This window comes from Ursus arctos, unplaced genomic scaffold, assembly GCF_023065955.2.
Source record: "Ursus arctos isolate Adak ecotype North America unplaced genomic scaffold, UrsArc2.0 scaffold_34, whole genome shotgun sequence".
NCBI lineage: Eukaryota > Metazoa > Chordata > Mammalia > Carnivora > Ursidae > Ursus > Ursus arctos.
The window spans coordinates 25,441,572-25,467,540 of record NW_026623030.1 but is presented as its reverse complement, the minus strand read 5'-3'; the positions used below and the strand labels follow the sequence as shown (position 1 = coordinate 25,467,540).

General features: G+C 46.2%; 1 protein-coding gene across 1 annotated transcript in view; it reads right to left on the bottom strand.

Annotated features, from left to right (window-relative positions):
* Window positions 1-25,969, bottom strand: part of DNAH10 (dynein axonemal heavy chain 10) — a 125,212-nt gene that overhangs the window by 91,602 nt on the left and 7,641 nt on the right. The window contains exons 6-19 of the mRNA XM_048221355.2: window positions 24,548-24,663; window positions 22,751-22,961; window positions 18,491-18,648; window positions 17,649-17,879; window positions 15,915-16,105; window positions 14,382-14,580; window positions 11,877-12,071; window positions 9,099-9,269; window positions 6,950-7,126; window positions 6,032-6,157; window positions 5,080-5,252; window positions 4,377-4,528; window positions 2,460-2,624; window positions 1,394-1,601 (exon numbers count right to left, since the gene is read on the bottom strand). Of these exons, the coding sequence (XP_048077312.1) occupies window positions 1,394-1,601; window positions 2,460-2,624; window positions 4,377-4,528; window positions 5,080-5,252; window positions 6,032-6,157; window positions 6,950-7,126; window positions 9,099-9,269; window positions 11,877-12,071; window positions 14,382-14,580; window positions 15,915-16,105; window positions 17,649-17,879; window positions 18,491-18,648; window positions 22,751-22,961; window positions 24,548-24,663 (2,473 nt within the window). The remainder of the gene's footprint in view (window positions 1-1,393; window positions 1,602-2,459; window positions 2,625-4,376; window positions 4,529-5,079; window positions 5,253-6,031; window positions 6,158-6,949; window positions 7,127-9,098; window positions 9,270-11,876; window positions 12,072-14,381; window positions 14,581-15,914; window positions 16,106-17,648; window positions 17,880-18,490; window positions 18,649-22,750; window positions 22,962-24,547; window positions 24,664-25,969) is intronic.

The following is a 25,969-nucleotide window of genomic DNA, read 5'->3' as shown; positions in this document are numbered from 1 at the left end:
ATGGACAGACGGACGGACACACAGCATATTAGAAAGGGAAACACTACAGGAGGTGCCCTATGTAAGGGGCTGCTGCAGGAATCTAAGTTGGAAGCAAAAATTTAAAAAATGACATGTGTAGAAAAACAGATTTTTGTAAAGGATCAACTTAGTGAAATTTGTCAAACTGGGTCCAGGAAGCAAGACAACCAAAGGTGGTTATTTACTAATGTCTTGTTTCAAAGTAGATTTTAGCAGCTCACAAAAATAACTGCAGTAAGAGACCCTAAAATCAGTGGGGTAGAATAGAGAAAGGAGACACTAATCACAGATGTTTAATGAAGTGGTAACTGGCCCAGGTTCACATCCTAGCCCTTCTTCTTAGATGTGTGTGTGGCCTTGGGCGAATCACTTATTCTCCCAACAGTCTGTGTCTGAAAAATGGGGATGAGACTGTAAAGAGTGTAACATGAGCCTGGTGCAGAGTAAGCTCCCATACATGATAGATTTAAATGTATATACGTAGAGTCAAGAATGAGACAATGAAAATAAATACCTACACACTTCCTGCATTTAGGCTACAAATTTGGTTCTGAGTTTACCGGCAGCCAAGGAGAAAAGGGAAAGCTATGAAGTCAACAATTCATAGTATCCACACTATTTAAAAACAAAACAACAAAAAAGTGACAGAGAAAAAGAAAACTACTTTTTCAGGAGGCTAAGATCAGAAGGGACACTAGAGAAATTTCTTCTGGGGTTCTTCACAAAAAAGGGGTTGCCTGATGAAATGACCACCACCCTTGACAATATGGAGGTAATAGTCCCAGTGATGAAGTTCTTAGGCTGGTTTCCTAAAATGATACTAAGTCAATGCAACAAAGCCCAGGCAGTCAGCTTTCAGCTGGTCTAGCGGAGGTGCTGGGCTGTGGACTGAGAACTCTGGGAGGGAGGGGGGAGCCTTATCGGTTGTGAGGCTGGCCCACGTAACAGGCATTCAACACATATGTGATGCCCATGCCAGCCAGGGATCTACTGCAGACCATCGGGGAGAGTAAATGGGTCCTACGTCCTTCAGTTCAGCCTCTCTCAATACAGGGGAGGGCATCGCCTAGGATTCAGGTAATACTGAGTGACAAATTCTCTGTTACCAGCCAAACACAGACACACGTATGTCTTTTGGATAGTTGAAGCGGGGAGAGGGATCATTTCCTTTTCTGAATGTTGAGGGGCCTAACAAGAATGTGAGCCAAACTGGAAAGTCATCCTTCCATCCTGTGAGTACCCTTCAACCAGAAAGCAGACTTACCGTCCAAATGATTTCTATTCTGCATTTTGTGACCCTCTCTTTATTCATATATGCAAACTAGTTTAATCTAGCACCCTGTCTTTAAAACAAGCAGCAAGATTAACTTACTTCAGGATGAGCTTTGTCAAGACCTCATAAATTTTACGTTCCCAGTATTCGTAATAGGAGGCCAGCTTGGGAGCCTTGCCCGTGTTGGTGTGGATGACCAGACCCTCGACTTTGGTCAGTAGAGGCCCAATGGTAAGATACCACCTGACCATGTGATCCACATCTTTGGCCCTTTCTCGTTCGATGTGCTCAAAGAATTCCTTCACACCTGTAGAGGGAGACACCATTCTTCAGGAATGCAGGAAAGGACATCACTCGCAAAGCAGTCTAAACACTAGCTGTATCTCTTAGAAATACAAAACCAGCCTCTAACCTAGATTGAAAGCAGAAAATAAGTCAATACCAAGAGCTAAGACATGCCGTAAGCAAAAAACATGGGAATAACATGTGCATGGGACATAACAACAATATGGGAATATTGTTAAATATTCAATAACAACATGGGAACGCCCATTGTGCACGCCAAGGCATACCACATACAAAAAAAAAAAAAAGACTTTTATATTTTTGGACAATCTTTTCTTAAATTGCTTTTTGACTAGAATAAGACCACTTAAAATATCATGTTTAAACAAGTAAATGTGAGCCCATAAAAAAACTAGGGGCGCCTCGGTGGCGCAGTCGTTAAGCATTGCCTTCGGCTCAGGGGGTGATCCCAGCGTTCTGGGATCGAGCCCCACATCAGGCTCCTCCGCTGGGAGCCTGCTTCTTCCTCGCCCACTCCCCCTGCTTGTGTTCCCTCTCTCACTGGCTGTCTCTGTCAAATAAATAAAATCTTTAAAAACAAAACCAAAAAAACACAATCTATTTTACTGTTACAAAGTTATTGACAAAAGTACTACTGATTTTTACAGACTCAGAAATTTGTAAAACTGTCTAAGCAATACATAAAACATGGCAAAAAGCAAGACTTACTCGTGATCCTTTCAAGTAAATGATGGAAATCTTTAGGAATGGTTTTAACCTGTTCGTGGAATACATGCGTGTGTGTGAGCATGTGTGCAATCATAACCAACAGGCTTTTCTCATTTCTTCTGTAATCAAAGAAACAAGAAATCATATCTACCTGGGAGATCTTCCTCACTTTTAGGTGCTGGATATTTAAAGAGATTTATAGACTCTATTAATGTAAGCCTATTAGAAATGTCATCTGCATTCTTATGAATCTGGTGGACAAGGGACTCAAATTTCCCAATGGCCTGTTTGCAACGAGTTATGTAGTCAGCAATACCTTTGGAAAAAAAGAGGAAAAAAAAAGATATTTGGCTTTCAACTCTTTCCATAACCTGCCCACCAACATCTGGAAGGTTAATACTAGCATCCCAGGAAAGACCCTGCTCATCTCATCCCCTTGGTTCTTTGTGGTAGCAAACATCCACTTAGCACCCTTGGGGACTAGGACAAGGAGCCCTGTTCTCAGAATCAACCAGGAGCGCCTGGGTGGCTCAGTCCGTTAAGTGTCCACCTTCGGCTCAGGCCATGATCCCAGGGTTCTGGGATCAAGCCCTGCATCAGGCTCCCTGCTCAGCAGAGAGCTTGTTTCTCCCTCTCCCTCTGTCTGCTGCTCCCCCTGCTTGTGCTCTGTCAAATAAATATTTTAAAAAAATAAAAATAAAATAGAGGGAACTTCTACTTCCAAGAAGGAGTAGACATGCTTTTCCTTATTCCTCCCACTAAACACAGTTAAGAACCCTGCACATTACCTATAAAACAGAATAAGACTCTAAAAAAGTGGAGAGAAGCCCACCAGCTAGGGACCTTGGGACCCAAAGAATGAGATACCCGGGTTCCTTTTCCTTCTATATCTCAGACCTAGAGCTTAAGAAACCAGCAACCCATAAATGCCAAAGCCCCCAAAAAGCCTGCTCTCTCTAGCCAAAGGACCAGGAAAGGGACATCCCGACAAGACAGAAAATTTTACACAGTAACTGCTCTACTCTAGTCAAGCACCATAGAAAAAACTGTGACCCCACCCAAACCCTTGCCAGGAAGGGCCATTTGGGCGGCCTAGCCTTCCACCTCTGTAATACTGTGATGAAGCACCCCAATCCCTCTGCCCCTCGGGCCTGCCATGGTAGTATCAGAAAAGGCCATGGAGGTAGAAGGGATTACATATAAAAAATTAATTGTACCTCTATAAACTAGCAACAAACATGTAGACACCAAAATTAAAAACATAATATCATTTACAACCACTCAACAACACACTTCAGCATAAATATAACAAAAAATGTACAAAACTTGTATGTTGAAAACTACACAGTGCTAATGAAAGAAACCAGAGATCTAAATAAAATGGAAAGATATACCATGCTCATGGATTGCAAAGCTCAACATAGTACAGATATCAATTTTCCTTAAGTTGATATACAGAGCTAACATAATTCCCATCAAAATCCCAGCAAGCATTTTTTTGGTAGATATAGACAACATTTTCTAAAATTCATATGGAAAAGCAAAGGAACTAGAACAGCCAAAATAATTTGCTTAAGAAAAAAAAAATGGGAAGAATCAATCTAGCCAATTTCAAGATTTACCATATAGTTACAGTAATCAAGACTGTGGTACTGGCGGAGGAACAGACACATAGATCAATGGAAAAGAATAAAGAACCCAGAAACAGACCCATGCAAATATGCCCAGCTAGTTTTTTACAAAGATGCAAACTCAATCTAATGGAAAAAGCCTTTTCAATAAATGATGAAGCAATTGGACATCCATAGTCAAGGAGGAGGAGTTACTTTATTTTTGGAGGAGAAAGGGCTGTGTCAGGAGACTGTCCAAATGGCATCCCATCTCGTCTTCAGTCCCAGCTAAAGCCTTGAGATTAATTCTAAGTTCCACCAAGTATAAATGATTAATGTTCAAAACTCAGGTGTTAGCGACATCTGCATACATAAATTATGATTCAACTAAATCTAAAAAAATTATTTTTGCATCCCAAAGTCTAAAAAGCAATAAATAGGCAGATGAATTATGTTACCTAGTGAGTTCCAGTTTAGCCTCTTATATCCAGACCTAAACACTCTTATTAATTCCTGGGAATGATCGTCGAGAAGAAGAGACTCTGCCTCATTTAGCGTTCCTATGAGCATGTGATAATGATCCAACATACGCTGTATTCCTTCCGTATGCCTGCACATCACAGGAAAGTCACTGATATGAGGACGCGCAAAGGAGCTCATAAAAAGCTTAACTTTTTAGATATATTACAAAAGACCATTAATCAGGCTAAAGCTTTGTCTTTCTTTTTTTAAGCAGACTCCCTGCCCAGCATGGAGCCCAACATAGGGCCCGAACTCACGACCCCCGAGATCAAGACCCGAGCAGAGACCAAGAGTCGGACACTTAACTGACTGAGCCACCCAGGCCTCCCCAGGCTAACTCTTTAATTGAAAGATTCGCAGAAACTGAAAACAATGCCAGTCTTCCCACTAACTTTCTATTTTGGAAAGTATCAGCTACTTTTCATTAGAAACTGTTATTTACATTAACGTGTAATGGGTTTGGGATGAATACATAATTTAAACATTGCTTAATTTTAATTTCTAATCCTGGTGGTTATAAAATGCAAAAAAAAAAAAAAAAAGGCAGGAGGGGTCGGGTTAACATGAGTTTTTAAGAATGTATAAAGGGGTCCCAAGATCAAAAAGTTTGCTGTTGATTGAAGAGAAGAATCTTTTTACCTAAGAAATTTGTCCTCCTGGAGAGCAACATTTCTTGCCAATTCGGGGACAGAGAATCCTAGCTGTTCCAAGTACTTTGTTTCGATAATAATCTCCCTGAGAGCAGGTGGAAAGTTGATTGCAAACACAGCCCCCTTGTCAGAGTTGGCCACCTCGTCAGCAATGGGAGAAGTCTGTGGAAGAGATGTCTCACAAGCTTGACAAGGACGGTCCAAGCAGCAGCCGGTACAACCCAGGGTACATGTACATTTAAAAAAGATCAACGTAGGGCCCTGGATGGGGCCAGACTGGAAAGCTGGCTGGAGCTAGCTCCAATACATACTTTGTTCAGTGAACAGCGCTTAAAGAGTTCGATTTAGTCGCTTCCTTTCCCAAATTCGTCAATTGCACATAACCAGAATTCTGGCTTCCTTACTGGGCCCATCTGGCCCTCTGCACTCATTCTGGTCCCTGTTGCAGGATTTCAGAGACCACAGTTCTAAAGCCCCCACGCCCAGGTCTCTCCTCCCCCCACCCCCACTGCAAGGATTTCTTTATTGAACATTTGCTGTTTATCAGGCTCTGTATAGCCCAAGTGCCGTGGACAAGGGTGAATCGCGGGAAATGGCATTTTTCTGAAGGTCAACTGCCAGCTATTCCATAGATGGTTCAACTAGTACTTTGTGTGTTGACGTCATCTGATCGGACTCATTTTACAAATGGGGAAACTGAGGCTCAGAGTTTAGCCGCTTGCCCACAGAGTCAGCAGGGCCGCCGGATTCCGGCGCGTTTCCTAGCCATGACATGATGCTGCCTCCGTCTCCTCCCCTGTCAGCCTCGGCCCTTCTTTGCCTTTGATTTTGGAAATACCTATCAACGGCAAGCGGGTCAACACATCAAACCTCAAGAAAATGGCAGACGCCGTCATCTACCCTGACCGCCCTAACCTGGGCAAGGATCTGGAAATACACACCTTAGTAAGCAGACTCTTCTTCATAAGAGTCGGCAGGATCAGCTCTGTGGCCTCTCTCCACTGCTCGTACTTCCTATCCTCATAGTCCTTCATTGCCCTAGCCACTTCCAAGTACTTTTGTTTTACCTGTCAAAGAATTCAGGCAACGGTCAGTTTGCCTTTGGAAATAACATTTCTCTTCCCCCCTCCCATTCTCTTTTTAAAAAATGATCTGTGAGCACATTTTGCAAAAGGAAGCATACAGATTTTCACAAATTTTGGAGGGCGTGTTTAAGATGATATGGCTGGAAATCCACACCAGCTAGCAGAGATCAGCAGACCCGCCCGTGGGCTGTCTTTGGTGCAGCCCGAGAGCTAAGAACAGCTTTTACATTTTTAAATGATTAGCAGGAAACCGAAAAGAATGGCAGTGCTTTGTGACATGGGCAAAGTACATGAAATTAGAATTTCAGCCTTGGTAAACGAAGTTTGATGAGAACGCAGCCACGCCTGTTCATTGTCACGCTCTGACTACTTTCTCTCTAGAGCACGGCAGCGTTGGTAGTTGGGACAGAGACAGTACCACCCGCAAACTGCTAAACATTTGCTCTCCGAACCTTTAAACAAAAGGTTTGTCCACCCCGGTGATATAATGTACAAAAACCCATGGGTGGGGGAGGGGCAGTATTATCAGAAAGATGGTCCCCTCCAGAGAAGCTGAAGTTCAGGCAGAAGCCCACACGGCTTGCCACCTGGAAGAGGTCATATGTATTAAGATGCCAAAGATAAAGAACACAAAAGGTAGTTTTAAACCTGAGCCCGCAATCAGGGACCACGGGAAAGACCTTCTAAGTTGCAGGCATGGATACGCTCCTCCCGCGGGCTGCTCTACGTGGTCTCGGAAATGAACAAGGGGACAACTCCAGCCAAAGCACGTACTTCCCTTCCGCGGTCGCTGTCCAGGATCCCCTCCACTTCCTGAAATCGGAGGATGGTGTGCTTGATCCGGAAGAACAGGGAGCGCTCCCAGTAGATCGCACCTGCTACCGGGGGGTGATTCTTGTACAGGGTCGGGTTGTCCAGGTTCTGAACAAAGAGTTGGTTAATTATGTCGATCTGAAAGGCAATCGAAGGTGCTCTAAGTGGAACGCCTCAGCCTGTGAGCCAAGACAGACTGAACTTGGGGTTTGTGTCTTTAAAGCAACAAACCCTGGAATGTCAGAAATCGAACGAGATACAGAACCGTGCTCTTGGCTACTTAATATCTACTATTTTTTCTTACACCCCAGTTTTTTTTCTTTGGTTTAATGTACACAGTGCTCCAAATTGCCTTATTACTACAAACTATGTACAATCATCTCACCGACGTATTAGACATTTTGAGATCTGTTCTAGGCACGACCAGTGGCCAGGCCTGCATTGTGTGTGTGTCTGTGTGCGTGTGTGTGCGTGTGTGCATGCGTACACATGCACCACTGAGATTTTATATTTATGTAACTTTTTAAAATTATGTTAAAATATGCATAGCATAAAATTTGCCATCTTTAAGTGCATTTCAGTGGCATGAAGCACATTCACACTGTCGTACAACCACCCCCACCATCCGTCTCCAGAACTGTTTCATCCTTCCCAACCTGTGACTCTGTCCCCTGCAACACTAACTCCCCATCCTCCTCCCCGACCCCCCGCACTCACCACTCTGCCTTCTGTCTCCTGAGTTCGACCCCACTAAGTAGCTCATGTAGGTGGTATCAGAGTAGCTGGGGTGCTCTGACCGGCTGTCTCACCTACCAGAATGCCTTCGGGCTCGTCCATGTGGCAGCAGGTGTCAGAACGTCCTTCCTTTTTAAGGCTGAGTCATATTCTATTGCATGGAGTGACCACACTTTGTGTATACACTCCTCTATCAATAGATACGTGGGTCGTTTGCACACTTTGGCCTGTGTGAATACTGCTGCTATGAACACGGGTGTGCAAATACCTCTTCAAGACTCTGTGTCCACTTCGTTAGGGTCTATGCCCAGAGTGGAATTTCTGGACCACATGGTCTGGACCTGCGTTTTAAAAGCAGCAGCCCCACCCTCTCATGTGGGTAATTTGATGTGGGAAACAGAATAAGAGCCCCGCAATAACGGTCCTCATCCCCAGAATCTGTGGAAATGTTACATCACATGACAAAGGGGAATCAGGGCTGCCAAGCAGCTGACCTTACAAGAGGACGATGACCCTGGATTAGCTGGGTGGGCCCGAAGCAATCACAAGGGCCCTTAAGAGAAGAAGCAGGAGGCAGTGGAGAGGGTCAGAGCGATGGTCATGGGACTAGGCATTGCTGGCTTTGAAGATGGAAGGGGGCATGAATGCTCTAAAAGCTGGGCGTGGGGGGAGAAGAACAAGGAAATCAATTCTCCCTAGAGAGTCCAGAAAGGAAGACAGCGTTGCTGACACTTAGATTTCAACCCAATGAGAAAACAGCAGACTCCTGACCTTCAAAATAGTACATAAGATAACAAATCTGTGTGGTCTGAAGTCACAAAGTTTGTAGTACCTTTTTCCAGCAGCAAGAGGAAGCTACACATTGAGAGATCACTTAATCCCTTTACGTCATACCAACTGAGGAGATCACATATTCTCAGTTTATCAACTGAGTAAAATCCTTTATCCTCTGAATAAAATAAGCTTTTTTTTTTGGTCTGTTTCTCCCACTAGACACGGACTTCTTCGAAGCCAGAATCTGTGTTTTGTGCCAAACCCCATACTTGGAATACGTGAGCACCAGAGACATTTTTCTGAATACATAAATACACAGAGAGTTAGCTAGGACTTTCTGTGATGAGTAATGTGGCTCTTACTACTACTAATTCATACAGAGCCCATCACAACGTGAGCTATAGAACATTGTACTTGATAAATTCTTACTGAATTTCCTCACTAAACAAACGCACTTTGTGTTGGTTACCCGTGGCATGCGACACACATATTTGGGGAAATTCCAGTTTCCCTGAATTTGGATGAGGGAGAGAGAGCGTGATTCGACTCTTCACATTTTGCCAAATGTCTCTTACTGCTACAGCATCCATAGATCAATTACCTCTTTGCAATACTGTGCAAGGATATCATTAAATTTCATCATCATTTGTCGATTGATAGCTTCCCGTGAACGAATATGCTTAAATTTTAAAAGCATGTCAAATGCTGCTTCAGCTGATCGAAGCGTCTTAAAAGATTCATCAATAATTTTTTTTGCTTCTTTCTCAATAACCTGCCAAAAAAAAAAAAAGTCGAAAAAAAGCCACAAACAAACCCAGCCTTCGTGTCCCTGTAACTATCCTGCAAAAACAAAGTGGCAAGAAAGGAGCGAAACACAAACTCGTGACTTGAGATGGATTTCCGTTGTGCGTTAGTGGAAGCTGGTGTCCAGTTAAAAACAGGCTGGCTGCATTGGCTCTGATCCCTCCCCTCACTCAGTTCAAAATGGTCGAAAGGAAATTTTTTTAAGTGTTAACTTATATAAACAAAGAAAAGGGGAGAGGACACAACAGCAAGAAAAGATAGTTCAGGAGTTTTAGGCAGACGGAAATAAATCACTTTACAGAAGGCAGAGAATTACAGCCTGATGCTGGTAACGGGGGAGCAGGTGGGAACCTATTTCCTCCCCATGAAAATTCCAGGAGGCTGAACATTTGGTGACACCAGGCACCAGGAGGGTGAGAGGCAGACGCACGATCCCTTCTCTACCCTGCACAGCCAGGCCACTATGCTTCCTCTATACCCTCATCCTGCCCTACCCTAAAAAGAGTAGAAGGTTGGTTCTAAATCAGAATGACATCAGAGTTCAGGGGAGCCGGGGTGGCTCAGTTAAACGTCTGACTCTTGATTTTGGCCCAGGTCATGATCTCAGGGTCATGTGATTGAGTCCCACATTGGGTTCCACAGGGCATGAAGCCTGCTTAAGATTCTCTCTCTCCCTCTCCCTCTGCCCCCCAACTTTGTGCGCACTCTCTCGAAAAAAAAAAAAAATGACATCATAGTTCTAACACTGAAAGCTAGAAATCAATGAATACCATCAAATTTCTGAAAAATTTATTTCAACCTTAAATTCTATAACTAGATTTTAGAATTCACACATACAAGACTCAAAAAATATATGTCCATTGAAAACTTAGGAAGCTCCTAAAAAATGTGCTCCAGCAAAACGAAGAGCCACAGGGAAAGAGGAAGATGCAAAACCTAGAAAACAGGATCCAACACAGATCAGAAAACATAAGTCCTAGGATGACTACTTTGCAATAAGTCTAAAGAGCAAACAATCTAGACTAGAAGCAGAAAGAGAGCGAGCTCTGGGACAAACGCCTCCAGGAAAATAATAGCACTGATATTTTTGAGCAGATGGAACCCATTAGATAAGTGGCAGAGATGTTAGAGAAGTTGGGAAAAAAATAACTATGTAAATAGCCAGGCAAATAAAAATAAAAGCAATGATTAACTTCAGGAAAAATGAAGGGTCGTACCAGAAACGTGGTGTGGTAATGATGGGCTTCTTGGCTTGGCAGTGAACAATATTTGCACAGACATAAGAGGTAAACACTACCATTAATTTACCCAAAAGTTATGATAAAACTACATTAGATGACACAGAGGCAAAGAGGGATAGGGGCAGGAATAAGACAGGCAAGTCTATATCTACTCTGAAAAGTTAATAGGTGTCTAAAACTGATTAAATTTGATAAATCAGAAAGTAACCACATTGACATATTTTTAAGGAAATAGGAAGGTAAACAACAAAAATCTAGAATTATGAAAAATGACAGAAAGAATGGGAATGGAGAGGGGTTAAGCATGGGGCTGCTTTTTCTTATTAGTAGCCTTTTAGTATTACTTGACAAAGTGATTTAATAAAAAGTTCAATTTAAAAATTAATAACACTTAAAATAGAAGCTGAGGATAAACTGGACATAATTACAATGGAAATGTTTGGGGGCCCCTGGTTGGCTCAGTCGGTTGAGCGGCCAACTCTTGATTTCAGCTCAGGTCATGATTTCAGGGTCCTGAGATCAAGCTCCACATTAGGCTCCATGCTCAGTAGGGAATCTGCCTGGGGATTCTCTGGCTTCCTCTCCCTCTTCCCGTCCCCCTGCTCGTGTTCTCTCTTTCTCTCTCTCAAACAAAAAAATTTTTTTAAATGGAAGTGTTTAGATAACTCAAGAAGAACTGTCTGGGGTTGTCCATATAAAAAGATGCTCTGGGGTTATAAATGGGAACGCTACTGATTACTTCCCACATGATGCCGGAAAGGTATGATGAACCATCCACCATCCTATCATGCCGCGTGGAGTGAAACTGTATTCTCAGGTACAGCCTTTGACAGCTCTGCCTCCCCCACACTCCAAGCTACAACCTCCCGTATTATCTCCCCACCTCCTGTCATACCCCAGCCCAATCAGCCTATGCTGTGACCAGAACTATCCTCAACCATTATTCTGATTACCTCACCCCATTGGTCAACACCCTTTAGTGGCTCCCTACTGTCTACTAAATCAAGTCTCATTAGTCACCCTCCTATGTCCTCTCCAGTTATACACCCAACCCACCTTTGTAGAAATGCTACTGTGTCCAGCTTGATTTAACCTTATTCTACCTAGGGATAGAAATGGGGACAAAGAAGATGAAGGAACGCTCACTTCTACCTTATACTCCTCCATATTGTTTCTGTTTGGTTTTTTTGTTTTGTTTTCAGGGGTTTTTTTTTATAAGCAGGTATTAATTTTTGTGACTTCAAAAAAATTATAAGCATAACTAAATAACTAATTTAACATGGAGAAAACATGGTATCCGCTTCCAAGATTAAACTGATCAATGTGTTACTTGCCAGAACTTCAATCTTGAAGTCATCCATCACATATTTCCAGTACTGGGAAGACTTGATGCTGAAGGGATCAAAGGCCAGGTTTTCCATGGGGGTGACCAGGCTGTCCACCCTGCACAGGACATCATCGATGCGCTTGGGATCCCCCGTCACTGCCTTTAGTTCAGGACCAAATATATTGTAAAATTCCTCCATAACCTGCCCAAATAAAACACAAGGCAGTTGTTATCTGGTTTTCTCATGAATGTTGTAACTACAAATGGGTTGCATCTAGGTCTGCCTGAGGGCAACACTCAGCCTGGGCGGCTTCATCGGTTGGAATCTCTTAATTTTGGCTCAGGGTGTGATCTTGGGGTCATGGGATCGAGCCCCGAGTCAGGCTCTGCACTCACCAGGGAGACTGTTGGAGAATCTCTCCTTCTGCCCCTCCCCCACGCACTTTCTCTCTAAAATAATCTTTTTTTTTTTTTTAATTATGTCACACAGGCAACTTCCTCCCAGTCTGAGACCTCTGGTAGTATGCCCACTGCAGGTAGGACAAGATCCAGACATCCTGACACACTTTGCATAGTCTGCCTGTTCTCCTGTAACCCCTTCCCATATGGCACCCCACGCCCCGCCTCCGTGCAGCCGGCCTGGCCCTCTTTCAGTCCCATGTTCCTTCCCGTCACAGGGCTTTGGTACTTGCAGTTCAAACTGCCTCCATAGCTACTACTCATCACTGACAATCACGTTGTCACGTGCAGCCCCTTAGAACAGGTCAGGCCCCGCACGCGCTTCCAGAGCCTCCTCGACTGTGCTCTTCAGAGCAGTGACTTCAGCTGCAGCTGTCTATCTGTAGGATTGTTAGGTCTACCATCTGTCTTCTACCAGACTGTAAGCTCCATGGAGCCACGGGCTAGGGACGTGCTCGCCAGGGCCAGCTTCACGGGCGTGAGACCCAGGCAGGCGCACAGGGCTCCAGGCGCAGAAGGGCCCCATGCTGGGTGTAAGGCTCTGCAATTAACCTTCTTGAAATTCTTCATAATTTTATCTTTGCACACGTGTTTTGTAAATGAAGCCCAATGGGACAGTCGTGCACACCTATGAGCAGGTAACTGGGATCTGCGTGTCCTCTGCTCCTTGCCACAGAGCGTGTGATACCCACGAGCACAGGATTCTGGTGGGCCCACCGCGCACGGCAGTTTGGGGACATTCGCAGTCAGGACAAGCAAGCGTGTTGCATCAACAAGTACACGAGGACATTAGCTGCTCCACGAGACCACGTTCTCCTTTCAAACCAGACTTTGCTTCAGACACAAGAGGCTACAAACTGTTCTGAGAAACACGCCTGAACAGGAAACTGACACTATGGCTTCCAGCTCCTGTAACTTCCCCGTGTTCGCCAGCTACGCACCGTGAAATGATGACACAAAACAAACAGCAGGGACAGCAAAGGCCTCTCCTTTCCCTCCCAGCCCCTCCCCGCTCGTCAGCAAGCAAGCAGGAGAGAAGCCCGCAGAGCGTGCGCGCATCAAGAAGGGAGAGAAAGGCAGCTTAGTTGTGTGCGGTGTTCCCGCTGCTCCGGCAGCAATGACGTGCACCTGCGCATCCAAGCGACAAAGCGCGAACTGTGTCCCTCTGGCGACGCCACGTACCAACTATTGTACTTGCATTTTAAGCCAACGCTGCACAATTTAAGGATGAACGGTAAAATTCACGGAATAATTTAAATGTTTAATTTCCTATACTCTCTTTACTTTGCTACAGTCGTGGCAAACAAAAACTAAAGCCTGCTGAGGCGAAAGAGGTCAGAAGAAAGGAAAGAGCTTTATATTTTGATGTTTTTAATAGCATTTTTTTTCCTGCTTTTTGAACAAGGGGTCCCACGTCTGTTCGCACTGGGCCCTGTGGGTTAGGTGGCCGGCCCTGGATTTGCTCCCACAGTTTCTCTAGTGACAAGCACAGGTGCCTGGCACAAACGAGTTCTCAACAAATACTAAGAAGGAATGAATGGATGGACCTTCATGAGACAAAGGACTGTGGCTCATTCATCCAATCAGCCACTAAACCCTTCTACATTGAGGAGAGAGAGGGATTGGATAAATGGGGAGTCACTGGTGGCTGGGTCGCAGCGGAAGCAATGGGCAGGCATGATGTGGCTTCAGGAGAGAGTCAAGAGAGACGTCTTGGACGGGACTCTGAGAAATTCCCACATTTAACGGGAAGACAGAGGAAGAGGATTTTTGCAAAAGACACTCAGAAGGAATGGCCATAGGTCAAAGGACAGCCAAAATCAGGGTGAAGGAGGGGTGTCGCAGAAGACAAGGAAAAGGTGTGAGAGGTCTGGTATATTCTGGTACATTCTGAATGCTCTGGCAAGTGCTTCCCCTGCCAGACACCGTCTGTCTCCTGGCCTCCCCCGACACAGAGAATGTGCCGTCAAAAAGCCAAACTGCTCTCCATCGTGTAAGTCCCAACTCCAACCAGCTTCACGTGCAGCAGGGAAACCTACGACAGCCTCCCCACCTGCAAAATGTCGCAGAGATCCTGGCAGATGGAGGCCATGTAATCTGTTCTCTCAAACAGCCTCTTTCGGTCAAACTCCCACCGAGCTCCTCTCCCCGAAGCCTCGATCTTGGCCCTGGTGTCGAAATAGGCCTTTTTCCACATGTGGAGGGTGTTCCTGGCCTCTGAGGTTTTGTGCTGGGCGCTGGCTCGATTTTCTCTGTGAAGAAAAAGAAAGGCCTCGATGGGGGAAGGCGGAGCTGCGGTGGGTCCGAGCTACACACCCCAAGAGGCTTCTAACGGGAGAACTCTCACCAAGGAGCAGGGCCTCCCTGATCTCACAGCCTGGTGGGGAAAGCTCACCGGGCGAGCTGCTGCTCTGCCCCCGTTTGCAAGGCGTGATGCCCTCACACACCCGCAAGGTCGGGGATTGCCAGCCGCACCCGGGCTGCACGCCCAGCACGCAGAGCTGCGGTTCCCCTGGGGAGCCTTCCGTCTGAGCCGGTAGGGGAGCAGGCGGCCTTGGGTCCCCGGCCAGAGGGCCACTGTGGAGGCTGCAACACCGAGTGAGAAGATAATACCAAGGTTTTTGTACCTCTTTCACCTGTATAGACTTTTTTAGAAAGTGAAGATCTGCACCTCCTTCAACATTTGATCCCAGAGGCTCTCCCACCTCAGGGGCCTGGGGTCCCGAAGTAAGTTTCCTTCTGACCGTGGGACTTAGTCTCTCCCAGGATAACTAAGGAAGACAGTCCTGATTAAAACAGAATAACCCATGGAACGCCTGAGTGTCTCAGTCGTGTCTGACTTTTGGTTTTGGCTCAGGTCCTGATCTCAGGATCCTGGGATCGAGCCCTGCGTCAGGCTCCACGCGCAGCAGGGAGTCTGCAGGAGATTCTCTCTCCCTCTGCCCCTCCCCCATTTGTGCACGCACTCCCTCTAAAATCCACTAAGTAAATCTTTTTTAAAAAATTAAAATAACCTATGTATCCCCACAACGGGGTATTATTTGGCCATAAGGAGGAAGGAAGCGCCTACACCCATTCCAACACCGATGAACTTTGAAAACGTGGCGCTGAGTGAAAGGAGCCAGTCGTAAAAGACCCCAGGCTGGAGGACTCCATCTGTACGAAGAGGCAAATCCATCGAAGTGCAAAGTAGATCCATGGCTGCCCAGGGCTAGGTGGGTCGGGGAGGCTGGAGGGGACAGCTACAGAGCATGGGGTTTCTTCTCTAACTGGAAAAGAATATTCTACCATCGATTATGGAGATGGACACATGACTCTGAATACCACTGAAGAGCCGCTGAATTGTACATTCTAAGTGGGTGAATCGTACGGGGTGTGAATCATGTTGCAATAAAGCTGTTTAAGATTTTTTTTTTTTAAGTAAGTGCCACGCCCAGCATGGAGCCCAACATGGGGCTCAAACTCACGACCTCGAGATCAAGACCTGAGCTGAGATCAAGAGTCGGACGCTTCACTGGCTGAGCCACCCGGGCGCCCCAGAAGCTGTTTAAGATCTCAGGAAGAACACAGCGTGATCCCTTCTTACTTGAACAAAGTCCGCAGGTTGACCACTTTGCAGACTCGCTCGGCAATTTCCCAGGCGATCCGCTCCATGAGCGGGATCATCCTCTCGTCTTTGTTGTAGTGTCGGGAGATGATCCACACCATCTTCAGGGCACTCATCATGGAGGGGATGGTCTCCAAGACGACGTGGAAGCTGGACCCATGCGTGATGTTCTAACCGGAGAGAGCAAGCAACCTCAGCCGTGGGGTCAAGCAGCTCGCTAAAGCAACACGTAACCAGGAAGCGCCCCTCTTCCTAGCTCAAAAGGCAAGTACACTTAATACGGGGGGAGTGTTTCACCACCGAAAGTCTGAAATAGGTCTGGATGCACGGACGTGGAAAGAGAGAGAAGACGGACAGTGAAAGTAAATAAACCAATTTGCAGAAGTGGGAGTATGTGAGTAGATACCGAGATACAGAGCGTGCGAACAAGAACCACCACACAGGTGTGTCTACTGAACACACGCACACACCCGGTGCGTAGTATACGCGGCAGATTGTATTTCCCAAATGCAGCCACAACACCCTGTGCCCCCCTCGCCATTAAGAGACGGCGTCATCCTCTCCACCCCTCAAATCTACACACACTGTTACTTCTTCAGCCAGTAGAATATGGCAGACGGAACGTTGTACCCCTTGTGAGCATAGTCCTTAGCTGGCCTGCATCTGGTCTCTCAGAAGCCGGCCACCATGTAAGTGTGACCGCCCTGTCACCCTGAAGCCACCAGGATTGGAGACATCTAAGCCACGTGGAGAAATCCTGGGGGTGAGATACCACATGGACAGAGAGAGGCCCATGAGCGCCCAGGCCCCAGCCGTGTGGGCAAAGAAGCCATTTGGGGGGCACCCAGGTGGCTCAGCTAATGAAGCGTCTGCCTTCGGCTCAGGTCCTGATCCCAGGGTCCTGCAAGGGAGCCCCACTTTGGGCTTCCTGCTCAGTGGGGAGCCTGCTTCTCCCTCTGCCTGCCGCTCCCCCTGCTTGTGTGCGTTCTCTCCCTCTCTCTCTCTCTCTCACAAATGAATAAAGAATTTTAAAAACAGAAGCCATTTGGAAGCGGGTCCTGGAGCCCTGTTGTACATGGAGCCAAGAAGAGCCGCCCAGCTAAGCTCTCCCCAAGTTTCTGACCCACAAAATGGGAAGACAAAGAAAATGTTTGTCATTAAGAAAGCAGAAAAGCCCACAGATTGGGATACTGCAAAGCATTTATCTGAGAAGGAACTTGTATTCAAACAAAAATTTTTTTTAACCCCTAAATCAGTAAGACACATCAAAAATGGGGAAAAGATTAAAAACACATTTTATCAAAGACAGAAGCACATGACAAGGTGTTCCATCTCATCAGTTCTTAGAGAATGTGACTCGAAATCCCAATGAGATAGTTTATTATGTATTATTACAAGAAACACCTAGAATGGGCAAAGTCATAGAGACAGAAAGTGGAACTGAGGCTACCAGGGGTGCCGGGAGGAGGGAGTTGTGGGTTCAGGGGTTCTGAGTTTACGTTGGGGGTGACGAAAGGCTTGCTTATGGGGGTGAGGACAGGTGCCCAGCATCGTGTATTTATTGCCCCTGAACTACACGCTGGCAAGCAGTTAAGATAACCAACGTCCCATGCACGCTACCGCAGTTGTTTAAACGCTAAGTTAAAAAAGGAAACTCAATCCGGTGAGATCTAATTCACGGCCCTGACTTTCCGAAGCGCTGGCCCCGTGTACCTTGAAGTGGCGTTCCACTGTGGACAGAAACCGCACGTTGTCTGAGGCCTCCATGTGCAGCTTGAATAATTCTGTTAAGACCGGCTGCAGGTTAGCCACAAGCATGGAATCGGACTCCTTGATCACTTCCAAGACCTTCCTGACTACTGGAAGCTTTGTCTGTTCATGGAGTGCACTCAGCGTTGCATTTCTTTCCCGCCAGAATTCAATTTCAGCCAGAGGACCGTTACCCTGAGAGGCGACACGAACACACAGAGTGTCATCATTGGCGTGGAGTGCACATCTGTTCTTCGTTCTCCAGCTGCTCCAAACAGGAACCAATCCATGCACTTGACCTAGGATGGTCCAATCGGAGTGGATCTGAGGACTCTGGCTAGGGCTGCTGAACAAAGACGCTCCACCTTCCTCCGGGCCATGTGACACGGAGGCGCAACAAGGTGCCGCCATGAAGGAAACCAGCCTGAGGATGGAGATGAGAGATTCCCAGAGAAACGCAGCCAGACCAAACCATACTTGAAACCAGCCCTGCCTCTGGACATTTCAACCATGTGAGCCAACAAATGGTCTCTTGTTTGAGCCAGCTGAGTTAGGTTTCCTGTTTTGGGCAGCCCAAGTGTCCTTATAGACGGTATTATCTTTATCAGTCCAGGGTGAGATCTGGCAGCACGCTAACATCAGAAAGCCCAAGAATGACATCTTGGGGGTGTATGCTTTGATCCTTTAAGGAGGTCACAAAACACTAAGACAAGAGGCTGGGTCAAACAGATCCCCAGACTCCTGGCTCTTTCTCCAGGGGCCAGCATGAACTGTCAGGGAATCTGCGAAGGCACCACCTGGGTTACCTGAGGAGTCTTTTTCAGCTGGTCCTCGACAGCTGCAGAGATCTGATTCAACCAGTTTATCACGCACTGCTCTAAGACTTCAACGGCTTCCGGGTCAGCGGCCAGGTCAGACACCTCTCTCTCTACGCTGATGCTTGGCATTTCTAACTTGATCTCACCTAGTAGAATAGAAATGGTCCATTTGCCACTCGTTTGGGGAAAAGGATTACAGACAATAACGTTCAAGTGAATCAGATGGGTCTCTCCAGACATCAGTCCAGTAAGATCTGAAACACCCCCATCCTGATCTGTCTATATTTCATTCTCTTCCATTAGAATGCAACTAAACACGGTAGAATATTGTAACGGTGTTAAGATGGGTCACGGTGATCTAGTTATGCAAGATGTTTCTGTGGTTATAATCTAGTAACTTCAATTTAAAAAAATTAAACAAGGGTTAGCCTGGCTGACTCAGTCGGAAGAGCACGGGGCTCTTAATCTCGGGGCTGTGTGTTGGAGCCCCACCTTGGGTATAGACGGCACTTCAAAAAAAAAAAAAATTTTTTTTAGAAAAATAAAAAAATTAAACAACCCAGATCTCAACAGATATTTGAAAAAAACCACCAACATGAAATAGACTGGCCAAGATAAATCAGAAGCAATGACCTCAGAGGAAACTGAGACAATGCAAAGAAGAATTTGTTTTTAATCCCAATTATTAGTCTCCGAGATGTGAGACAATATGGCGCCCATCAAACAAGCACAGACCAAACGCTTTGGAAAAGGAACAATCACAGAATAAGAGGGCCTAAAAATTGAAAAATGTGATAGCTAATGTGAAAAAGTTCAAAGGTTGGGGAAAAGTTGAGGAACTCCTCAGAAAAGCTGACTACAAAGACAAAGAGATGGGAAAAGACGAAAAAGATTTAAAAAAAAAAATCATCAACAGCATCCGTCCAATGTTAGCAAGAAAGAACAGAGATAAATACTGGAGGAAATTATGAAGAGAAGTGTTCAGGCTACAAGGCTAGGTCTTCAGACTGAAAATACTCAGAGTGGTCAGGAAAATAAATGGAAAAGGGACCACAAAAAAGTCCATCACAGCATTTCAGGACACTAGGGAAAAAGACACAAATTAAAAGTTCACATAAAGGGTAGAGGGAAGAAAAAACAGGTCACCTTAAAAAAAGAAAAAAATCCAGTTTCTCCTAGGGAACACTGGATGCTAGAAAACAATGAAAACTGGATTCAAAATTCTGTGTATTAAATTCCAACTTGTGCCCAAACCATTGTGAAGACAGCATCAAGTCATTTTCAGATGTGAAAGATCTCATAATTTCCCACATGCCTTTTCTAAGGAAGTTACGTAAGGATATATTCCCACCCAATAAGGGAGAACGAGAAGACCTGGGATCCAGGAAACATTGAGTCTGGGACGCAGTCATGCATCACGCTGTTGGTGACCTGCCTGTGTTGTGACAAGGTACACAGGACACGGGGCAGTGGGGGGACATGTCTAATAAAATGGGACTTGCAAAAACAAAACTCGAAAGGACTGTACGAGATATTTTTACGAGATACTTTAAGAATAGCAATTTGGAATGTTGGCGGAGGAAAGGGAAGGTGTACAACAAAGGAAACCCCATCAAAGGAACCTACGCTGCTCTGAACTAAACCGTATTCCCATCGTCATAGTAACGTCAAAACCCATTTTGTGATTTAATGAAAAGAAGGGCATGTAAGTATGATGGGAGCCGGCTGCAGTGGGGGAAACGGGGACAAAATCCTCATCATTGTGCCAGGAAATAACACTAATGTCCACAATTAAGAAGCAGCAGTGGAAGCATATATTTTAGGGACGTGGCAGTAGCTATCAATAGAAACAGCTAAAGGGGCGCCTGGGGGGCTCAGTCGGTTAAGAGTCTGCCTTCGGCTCAGGTCATGATCTCAGGATCCTGGGATCGAGTTCCGCGTCGGGCTCCCTGCTCAGCGGGAAGTGTCCTTCTCCGTCTGCCCCTCACCCCACTGTTGTGTTCTCTCAAATAAAATCTTAAAAAATAAATAAATAAAGGAAGGGAGGGAGGGAGAAAGGAAGAAACAGCTAAAGAACTAAAGACAGGGAGCAGAATGGACCAATAGGGAAAGTGAGGCAGGGTCAGTATTTCAAAGTATTGTATGTTAATGCAATTAAATTTTTTTAAACCTTGCATATGCATTACTTTAAGAAAATGCAACATATATACATATTTGTATACATATTTATTAATATATTTAATATAAGTATACTTGCTATAAGCATATTAATATACTTGTATTAAACATTCACTCCACAACAGTTGACCTAACGTTTGCAATTTTGTGCATCTTGAAGAAAAAAAGGCAAAAAGAGCTTTTTCAACTGACAGCCAATAACTTACAAAAAGCCTTTCGTAAATGACCCATAAAGAAAAACAAATTTCTTCCTCGAGATGATATTATAAAACAGGGATTGGCACAGTTTGGGGGTTTTTTAAAGACTTAAGTAATCTCCACACCCAACATGGGGCTTGAACTCACAACCCTGAGATCAAGAGTCACTCGCTCTACTGCGAGAGCTGGCCAGGTGCCCCCCCACCAAAGTTCTTCAAGTACCAGAGAGTAAAATATCTCCAGCTTTGCAGACCAAGAGGCAAAGCTGAGGACAGAATGTAGGTCCTTATATAACCCTTTGAGATCTAAGCATTGGAAACTATACTTTCTTAGCCCACAGGCCACACAGAAAGGAGCAGCAGGTGGGATGTGGCCCATTGGCCGTAGCTTGCTGGCCCAGGTTATAGAATATCAACTCACCTGCTTTTCTGGTTTTCTAAATCATACATGCTCATTATAGGAAAACAGGAAAAAAGAAAGAAAACCATCTCACAGCCTAGAGTAAGTGACAATGGCTGATAACATTTTAGTGCATTTCCTTCTAGCAGTTTATCTAAAACACAAAAATGTGTTCACCCATCTACTTTTTGATACCAGAAACAAGACACAGGGGTGCCTGGGTGGCGGTCGGTTGAGCGTCCGACTCTTGGTTTCGTCTCAGGTCATGATCTCGGGGTCGTGGGTTTGAGCCCCACATCAGGCTCTGTGCTCAGCATGGAGTCTGCTGGAGAGTCTCTCCCTCTCCCTCTCCCCCTCTCCATGCTCACAGGCTCTCTCTAATACATAAATACATCTTTAAAAAAAAGAAACAAGACACATAAATCATAGCCAAGATCAGAAGAAACATTTTTTCCCATCTCTGCTGTTTTCCACTAATTCAGGGAGAGAAGGGTTAGGCAGGCCAGAGAAGGCTACAAACGCCAGTGAAGGAAACACAGACACCAAGAGAGAACTTCTGGGGGCGGGGGGAGTGGGGAAAAAAAAAAAAGAACACTCTAAAATAGAATCTGAAAAACACATGTCCGTAGCGTGTTATCAAAAGTTTGGATCTCTACGGCTGTTTCTCGTTTCCAGCAGAGAACATTTCTACGCGGTGGGGCGTGTTCAATGTTACTTCAAAGCGAGGGAGAGCTCCATTTCCTAGAATAGCGATGCCATCTCGCAGCCCGTGCTAGCCCTCACCGATGAATGCTGCTGGCCGTCACGGGCTAGGGCTCTCCACAGTGGAACCCCCTCAGCCAAACTCTCCACCTCGCTGTTCTCCATTCATGACACGCATGCTCCCAGGCTCGGGGCCTCTCGCCCTGCCATGCACCCCAGGTAATGAGGTGCAGACCCAACAGTAGCTGCTGCAAGGCCCGCCATGTGCAGCCCTGGCCTTGCACACAAAGCTGAGGAAGCCAGGACCAGCCAGCCACCCTTCCCTGCTCGTGGAAACTCCAGTCTTCCCAACTCCCTTCTCTTGCCCAGGCCATTCTCCCTGCCTGAAACGCCCTTGCTCCCCAACTCCACCTACTAAGGCTTTGCCTTCCGTTCAGAGGAGGGTCAAATGCCACATCCTTCAGGAAGTCTCCTTTGATTTCCCCCTGCTTCTCCCACATGTTCTCCCTCTTCCAAACCCGTAAAGGCCCTAATATCTTCCCCAAGCTCCCATTTGGCCATGGTTCCTTGTCTGCCAGATTATAAGATCCTTGGGGACAAGGATTCCGTCATTCCTCTTTGGGTCTTCTTCCCAGCTCAGGGTCGCTCGTATGGTGAGCAGGGAAGAAAGAATGATTTATAAATGAAAACAAAAGACTCCTGGACTCTGAAATTGCCTTCTTAAGGGAAACCCATCATGCTTCCCTCAACACGAGGGAAATGAAGCCTTACCTTCAAGTTGCTGAATTGTTCTTTGAATACTATCTGCAAATTTCTGCATGTTCATTAAAAATTCATCCCGTATCAACTGAATGCTGTGATACGCTTCCCCAGGCACGCTGGGTAGATCAACTTTGTACTCAGATGGTTCAGAGATGTCTGCAGGCGTGAATCCCACGGAGGTGTCCTTGTGCTGATTGAAGGACAGAGCCGGCATGAAAACCTAAAACAAACCACACAGTAGTGCATTCAGGATCATGCACTCACTGCCTCTGGCGTCGAATATTCTATCAGACGAGGCACAGACTGGATTACAAAGCGGAAACTGCTCAAGCCCAGAGCCCCGAACCTAGAGAGAGAGAAACGATATGTGACGTAAAATGATCCCATGGTAAGAATGTGACCCAAGCCCGAGGTGACAGCATTTCTCCGGCTGCCACCGGCCACAAGGCGGCTGGGTTCGAAACTCCGGCACAAACAAGAAAAGCAGCAGGGTTAGCGAGTCCGCTCGGTGCCAGGCTAGTTCACGGCAGGGTTAAAATAAAGGAGGGTCTGGGGGCGCCTGGCTGGCTCAGTCCATAGAGCGTGCGACTCTTGATCTCGGGGTTGCGAGTTCGAGCCCCATGTGGGGCACAGAGATTAAAAATCTAAAATAAAGGAAGGTCTGAGGACACAGTCCTTTTGACATTTAGCTGAGGACAGAAGCACGCATTTATGAAGTCACTTGAATATAATAACAAAGCTTCACCCACATAAAAATGATGAAAAAAAAATGCCCATGGGTTGGTTGGTTGAGTTTGGGTTTTGGTGTACAGTTTTGCCTTTTCTTCTGAAACTGGGGTTCGTGATTTAAGACAAAGTACGGATACGTCCCACTGACTGAAGAGCCCAGAACTTCTGACCTGCAGTTTCGCAGTCTGGATTCTGCTGACCGCACACTCACGGTGATGTTCGACATGTCCCCTCCCCAGTAAAACATATTCTTGACGCTGCCTGCCTCCCACTCCCTCCCCTGATTGAACTCCAATCTAGACCACCATCCCCCTTCACAGACTCTCCCACAGCCTCCTACTGGTCTACTCTTCCCTTCAGCTTTTGTCCCAACCCCCCACCCCCACTCCCATGATATAAGTTTCACACAACAGCCAGAGGAATGATGCAAACCAGATCATGTCATTCCCCTGCTGAACCAACCCACCTTTCCAACCTTCCCCACTTCTCTCCAGCCACACTGGCCCTTCTTCTGTTCCTGGACCAGGCTATGTCTGCTCATGCCTCAGGACCTTTGCACATACTACCTTCTCTGCCCAGGATGTTCTTGCCCCAGAGCTTCACGTGTCTGACACCTCCACATAATTCAGGTCTCAATTCAATGCCACAATCTCAGAGGGGTCTTTCCTGACCCCCTCAGCCCCACCCTATTACACTTCCCTAGGAACTTATTAGTGGAATTAGTCTGTTCATGAGGGTTTTTTTTTTTCCACTATCAGACATCACCTCCCCATGAGGCCATCCCTTACCACCACTCCCTGCACACACAAATGCGTGCACACGCACAGAGTCCGTTTCTATCATATTACTAGGGATTATTGAACTCCTGCCACTTGTTACCGCCTGATATTTTCCAGCTTAGGAATCTGGGTCTTGTGTCTTTCCCCCAGTATCAGCTCCTAGAGCAGAGATCCAGTCCGTGCCGTTCTCCACTCGCCGCTCTACCGTCGAGGCCCCTGACGGCACCTGGGACGTAAGAGCGGCTGAACATTCCTTATATGTGGAGTAAACGAACCAGACAGCCTGAATCTTAGTTACCTGACATATGACATTCTTCAGGAAGGGAAGCACGTTAGCATTGACAATGCCGTACTGCAGCACCTCGGGCATGGTTTCCATGGCTTCCTTCATGTCCGTAGCCTCGGAGATCATCTCTGCGTGAGAACAGATTCAGAGTGTGAGCTGCGTGGGGAGGTGGCAGGCAGGTAACTCTCGCAAGTGTCTGGGAACCTGCTCCTTCTTCCCAAGTAGTTACCTAGGAATGTTCCAGGCACGAGCTCAAAATGATGCTGAGGTCTATTCAGACGAACCCCCCGGCCCATGAGACACGGAGGTAAGCATGACGTGCTGGGGTCCGCAGGCTCCCACCAGCAGCGCCACAGACCTACCCGGACCAGCAGATAGACACAGTCATGTTTTCTGGAACTGTTCGCTAGGCTCCTTGCTTTGCCTGGGTCCCCACTCCCAGCAACGCCTCTCCAGTTCACCGCCAGAGTCCCTTCTGAGTCACGAATATTTTTAAAGACAGATTTGGTGACAGCCTACCCCTGAGCCAGGTTTTGTTTTCCAGGTCTTTACTCCGCCCGACCAAACATCAATGAGCCCAGGAGACATTTGGAAGGTCCGTTGGGCCCTTCCCTCGACCTCACTGGGAAACAAAACAAACTCAACGTATATCAACCAAGGCAGCGATCTCACTGGCTTCGGACCCACATCTGTGTAGACTTCATTCTCTCCTCACTACACTGCTCTAGATCAAACTCTTCTTTACTCAAACTTGAAAGTATAGAAGGACCCAGAACGTGAAAGAAAGAGCCTGACCTCAATGAAAGACGACCGCAGAGACACAAAGATGACAAGGGCGAACAGTAATAAAGCCCGAGGGGACGCCACAGCTGCTTGGTTCACGGCTTGGGCACCCAAAACGCCATCCAAGTTCAAAAGAGGAAAAAGAAACCCACATAATGTTTGTTCTGGAATTTACGGCGAGTCCGAAAACATAGCTATGCACAGCTTCCATGGAGGTAAAGGCAGAAGAAATGGGGGAAAACCCAGGCCGGAAGAGCGGGGAGTCAGCCTGAACTGAATAAGGCAGGAGGAAGGGCACAGCTCAGGGCCACATCGTTTGGTATCTCTCTCCCTTTCACTGTTACACTAGAACTAAGAATATACTTGTACAGTTGTTCTCATTATTCCTGGTCGTTCTGCTCCGTGAAGTCACCCTGAACAAGGAATTAGCGAACACCGAGCCACTGCTCCACAGGACACACGGGGTTAGGCTCCAGCAGCCTCTGGTCACATTTTCATCAGCCATCAACACATAACCTGGCTTTGTGTTTCCATTTAAAGACAACTTATTTAACGTACACGGTCGATTCATTGACATTGAACTCAGCCAACGCTATAACTCACAGCTGAGCCAAGCTTCTCTGATACACCGGTCTCGTCTGTCGGAAACAT